General features: G+C 41.2%; 1 protein-coding gene across 3 annotated transcripts in view; it reads right to left on the bottom strand.

Moving 5' to 3' along the window:
* Positions 1-6,000, bottom strand: part of LOC119476123 (protein NLRC3-like) — an 82,976-nt gene that overhangs the window by 5,793 nt on the left and 71,183 nt on the right. For 2 of the 3 annotated variants that reach the window (XM_037749358.1, XM_037749357.1), the window contains exon 7: positions 1,983-2,159. In XM_037749358.1, coding sequence (XP_037605286.1) covers positions 1,983-2,159 — 177 coding nt within the window. Of the gene's footprint in view, positions 141-1,982; positions 2,160-6,000 lie in introns of all 3 variants that reach the window. The other variant, XM_037749356.1, reaches the window with a different exon arrangement.

Genomic DNA, 6,000 nt, shown 5'->3' with positions numbered 1-6,000 from the left:
GATAACCACAGAGGAGCTTCACTCCTGAATCCTTCAGCTTGTTGTTTCTCAGATCCAGCTCTCTCAGATGGGAGGGGTTGGACTTCAGAGCTGAGGCCACAGAAGCACAGCTGATCTCTGACAAACTGCAGCCCCTCAATCTGAATAAAGAATAAATGATGAAGATAAAATCACTTTATAATCCAATCAGATGTGTTCAGGTTTTAAATGTGTAGCTCAACATCACTATGTCCTAATCAATGATCTTTTCCCTAAAATGAGTAGAGTGACTTTGTCATTGTGTTATTGTGAATCATCATAATGTCAGCCTTCTACAGACATCATCCAGATGTCACCACAACATTCATACAGCTGTTCATGTCAACACACATCAATAACAAGCTGCTGATCTCTGTCAAGTCTGGAATTAGAGGATCAATATTAAATCAGACTTGTTGGACTTCATTACTTCATTTATTACATGGCCTTCTTCTCACTGTATCTGGGAGCTTAGCAGGTTTATGTCATTTACAGGAAAGGTCCACATTTGTTCAAGTGTGTCTGTAAACAACAGCCACATGTCATATGTACATTAAAAGAGTTATTGGTGGCAGTAATCATTCCTCCTGTGAAGTGGTCCCTTCATAACACAACTACACTGTAAGAAATGACTTCAGAAGTTCAACTGAAACTAATATGAAGATTCAGCAGTCTGAGTCCGACAAATCAAAGTTACAGACTGTTTAGTACCAAATTCCCTCTTTGAGTTACTAATCCTCCTGCAGCTCAACAAGGAAACTGTCAAACACAACATACTGACTGGATACATACTAAGGCTGGGCAATATATCCATATTATATCAATATCGTGATATCAGACGAGATATCGTCTTAGATTTTGGATATCCTAATATCTAGGGTTGTCAAAGTTAATCATTTTAACGCCAACATTTTCTTTAACGCATTAACGCAATCGATCTTCTGGAGGTTGTAGCGGCTCAGTTTTAAAGCCAGAGTGAAGATCCTGGTATCATCTGAAACTAGAGAACCTGATGAATCCATCGGTACCAACCAGGTCATACTACTACTACTACTACTACTACTACTACTACTACTACTACTACTACTGCTACTACTACTACTACTACTACTACTACTGGTATCATTTACACAAAAGAAAATTGTGATATTTGATTTTGTCCAGGTCACCCAGCCCTAATACATCTAACTCAGACTGCTGAAGCCTCCGATTAGTTTAAGATCAACGTTACAGGTCATTTTACACACAACAAGACTGTGGATTTAGTCCTCATCTCGTAACACTCAGGTTATACGGGGATTGCTTCACAGACAGAAGGAATGATGACAGACATCAATAACTCTTTGAATGTACATATGAACATGTGAGTATTGTATTCAGATAGATTGAAAAATATGAACCTGCAAAGATGTTTCTGATGCAGAATATTTATTTGGTTTTTGCTTCAAATAATTAGACAATGCTGACATGAAAACAGAGCACAGTTAGATCTGCTGTCAAAAAGAACGTGGGAATAACTTAGAACCATAGAAACCTCTGATTAGATGGTGTCGTTCATAATCATCACTGATGGGCCTTTAAGTTGGTGCAATATGTGTTTGTTGAAGAGTGCTGCACCTTTAGACATGTTCAAATAGAGAGCTACAGGAATGAGTCCTAAAACCCAGAGATGAGTCAGCATTTTAGCACTTCCTGTTTCCTCGTCTGGAGGTCAATGGGTTTTTAGTTAGATGCCTGAAATAAGGTCTGTGGTTAAAGGTCCAGTGTGTAGGATCTGGTGGTATCTAGCAGTGAGGTGAGGAGATTACAACCAACTGAAGCCTCTCCTGTGTGCCAAGCGTGTTGGAGAGCTACGGTGGCCGACGTGAAAACGTGAATGTCCCTCTCTAGAGCCATCTGGAGCAGAGCCAGTGTGCAGAGAGAGTGTGTCTACAAACTACATAAACTACAGTCAGTGAACTGACCTCAGAGTCTCCAGTCTACAGTTTGGACTCTTCAGTGCAGCAGAAAGCAGCTTCACTCCTGAATCCTTCATGTAGTAGTTGTCACTCAGGTCCAGCTCTCTGAGATGGGAGGGGTTGGACTTCAGAGCTGAGGCCACAACTTCACAGTGAGTATCTGAGAGTTCACAGCCATAAAGTCTGTGATGACACAAAGATTACAAAATATGTTATTATGAAAGAGGACAGTTTATATTTACTTCATGCATTTGAAGATTAAACAGTTTGATATATACTTCTTTGATTAACATTTGCTCCTCACATCAGTGGTTCAGCTAATCTTATCTCACTGTTTGACATGAAACAATAATTCTCATCACTCTCTCTCAAACCTGCAGACTTTTAATCTTTGTTTTTCTTTAATCTTGCAGATGAAGAGAGAGAACATGTAGTTACATTGAGGCTTCCATAATGTCCAGTCTGTCAGTGTGATCTGATCCCAGGTCTGTCTGCACAAAGTTAGCATGAGGCCTTCTTGATTAGAAAAGCATTTTTAAAACTCAGTGAATAAGTTATAATAATACAGTTGATTTACATAATTAAACATTTACAAAATTAGATATTTTAATGACTGCATGGCGTTTTATCATTAACAGTCTTATCTGAGTATCAAACGTATTCAGCTCACAAACACAATTAAAGAACCAATAAGGTTTCATTATTTTCAGCATAATGTCATCAGAAAGATGTTATCAGTGTTTCAGCATTAAAAACACAACATTGATCTTTGGTGTGTATAAGATCTCTTAAAAAGTCTGAATTCTACCATTCTGCTGTTATATATTCATCAGACGGCTGTTATTGGTGGAAGCTGTGTATTTCCTGCTACTACTCTTCTCTACAGCAACAAGAGAGAGAAACACCTGAGTTTCCTTCTGTGAGTAACAGAATAAAAGGAAAGACTTAAAAACACGATGATGGAACACAACTTGACTTCATGAGCAATAAAATGCACCATTGCTCGATTCAACACACTCAGGGGTTTTACAACGACAGTCTTTGTCTCGTATGACCAGTAGTTTACGGTGGCTAATGCTAGAGTTGGGTCGATTTCCAGTTTTGCCAGTCTGGTCTGGTCCGCTCCGGTCCAGTCTGGTATACGAGCTTAAACCGGTTTGATTTAATGCTAACCGGCAGACCTGACATTTGTCATTATGACACGTTCAGGCAAACTAATAAAGTAGCAGACATCAACAACCTGTGCCGACAGAGTCACAGTGCTAAATCCAGCCTGTATTTGCAATATGACAACGTGATTAACGTAATATTATGATGTTATGTTGGTGTATAAACAAGAAGAGGTTTGTTTACTAGGAAGTTCATGTGTTTTTTAGGTCGATGAGACGAGACATGGCAGAGCTGGGGCCTCATGTATAAAAGACTGCGCAGCTTTCACACTGGAAGATGGCGTACTCACAAAATGGAAAAAGTACGTTCGCACAGAAATGTTCACATGTATAAAACCGTGCGTACGCCTGTTCCTGCGCACCTTTCCTTTATACATCCCAATTGACGTGAAATTGAGCGCAACTGCACGTGCCACTTGGTCCGCCTTGTCTCCTCCCATTAATAACTATGCAAATGACTATAAACACGCGCCATGCTGTCACCTATTGTCCAAATAACAACGGCAAATCACGCTGGAAAAGGAACAGAAAAGAAGAATTTCACAGAGTGTGAAATTGAAGTGTTTGTTACTGAGGTGGAAGCTAGAAAATACATTTTATTTGATGGTCTTTCATCAGGAACCAGTAACAAACGCAACGTCTCCACAGCAGCTGACCGTGCGCTCCCGAAGGCTCCTGAAGGCTTCCGAAGGCGCACGGTCAGCTGCGTCCGAGCCTCGACTGCTGAGGGGCTCCGGTCTGGCCGTGTCCTCACTAAATATATCCTATACGCTGTGCTGGAGTCACACAGAGAGATTGTCAATACAATGAAGGATATATATATGCAACGAATTAAAAAGAATGAATGACGTTCTTGGTTGGATAAGTCATATATTAAAAGACCTTGTTGAAAAATAAACCTCGTTGCTTTACATTCTGTGTATCTCATCTAAACGGCGCAGTATAGCTGCTGCATTTGGCTCATTGATAGGTGGGCCAGGGTCCGGTTCATCCATCTGTAGGTCCTCTGGGGCACAGGCTCACCACGGTGGTTTGCCACATTGTGCAGCACGCGATGTTGTTTTTGGCACGGTGGTTAAGGCATGTCATCTCTGGGAAATTAGTTTAAATGTGTTTTTGTTGTGCCTTTGTGATGTTAAACATTATGCGCAAACTAGTTAAGAAATATGTGGGTTTTTTTTTATCCCACATCATAAATAAAGCTCAGTAAGTTGAGAGGAAAAATTATTTAGCGAGTTTCAGTACTTTGTAGTTTGACACTGCCAGATGACAGAGTTTGGAGGACGGCCCGCACATTCTCACGACTGGTCTAGAGTTTGCGGCACGGTCCACACATTCTCACGTCACGTTGATTTTTATACATCCCGGCGTGAGCGTGAAACACAGCGTACGCAACATTTTAGTACGTGCGCACCGTTTATGCATGAGGCCCCAGTAGTTTACGGTGGCTAATGCTAGAGTTGGGTCGATTTCCGGTTTTGCCAGTCTGGTCTGGTCCGCTCCGGTCCGGTCCGGTGTACGAGCTTAAACCGGTTTGATTTTATGCTGACCGGCAGAACCAACATTTGTCATTATGACACGTTCTGACAATCTAAAAAGTAGCAGACATCAACAACCTGTGCCGACAGAGACACAGTGCTAAATCCAGCCTGTATTTGCAATATGACAACGTGATTAACGTAATATTATGATGTTATGTTGGTGTATAAACAAGAAGAGGTTTGTTTACTAGGAAGTTCATGTGTTTTTTGGGGTGATGAGACGAGACATGGCAGAGCTGGTCTCAAAGAAAACTAAAACTGCAGCAACATGGCAACAGTTTGGATTTGAAGCCAACGAAAGAGATGAGCCCAAAAACACATGAGGTAAGGTGTAATGTGGTGCAATGCCTATTGAAAGCAAACCCCAGCACCAGGGCTCTGATCCCAGGACCGCCCCGACTCCCCGCCGGATCAGCAAACGTTCTGTTGCTGCCGTTACACCGGTTAGACCCAGCGCTCCACCAGACAGCTGAGCTTTTGTTCTTTTCATTTGTTTTACCAGGTTCACATGTCGTCTCCATCACCCAGAAACATAAATCAGAAAAAACTGTAAAATGTAACAATTATTATAAATCAATAGAATAAGTGTTCATTAACTTGACAGCTAGAAACACAAAGTACTGAAACATTTTGAACTCAACATTTGAAACAGCTCAAGAACATCTGTGACAAAATACAACTGACATATTTATGTAATAAACACGTGGAACATTTATAAGAATATTATATTTAAAGAATAATTTATAGTGTGTATATTTGAAGAACTGAACTACTAATCTACACTGATCTATAAAGTTAATCACATCTGGACTTACACAGCTTTTCTGCAGTTCCTCACAGCTGGAATCAGTCTCTGTCGTCCCTTCAGTGTTGTGTTGTACTTCCTCAGGTCCAACTCATCCAGAACCTCCTCTGACATCTGCAGCATGTAGGCCAGAGCTGAGCAGTGGATCACAGAGAGTTCCTTCTCTGATCTGTTCTCTGACTTCAGGAACTCTTGGATCTCCTGATGTACCGAGTGGTCGTTCATCTCCGTCAGACAGTGGAAGATGTTGATGCTTCTGTCAGGAGAGATATTATCTCTGTTCATCTTCTTCAGGTTGTTGATGATTCTCTGGATGATTTCTGGACGGTTGTCTGTCTGACCCAGCAGACCTCCTAAGAGCTTCTGGTTGGACTCCAGAGAGAGGCCATGAAGGAAGCGAACAAACAGGTCCAGGTGGCCATTTCTACTTTCAAGGGATTTCTTCATGGCTCTCTTCAGGAAGTCATCCAGGGTTGAATGAACATATCTTTCTCCCAGGAAGTCCTTCA

The sequence above is a fragment of the Sebastes umbrosus genome, chromosome 17 (assembly GCF_015220745.1).
Source record: "Sebastes umbrosus isolate fSebUmb1 chromosome 17, fSebUmb1.pri, whole genome shotgun sequence".
Taxonomy (NCBI): Eukaryota; Metazoa; Chordata; class Actinopteri; order Perciformes; family Sebastidae; genus Sebastes; species Sebastes umbrosus.
Note: the sequence above shows the minus strand (reverse complement) of the source record. Positions and strands in the feature narration are given on the sequence as shown.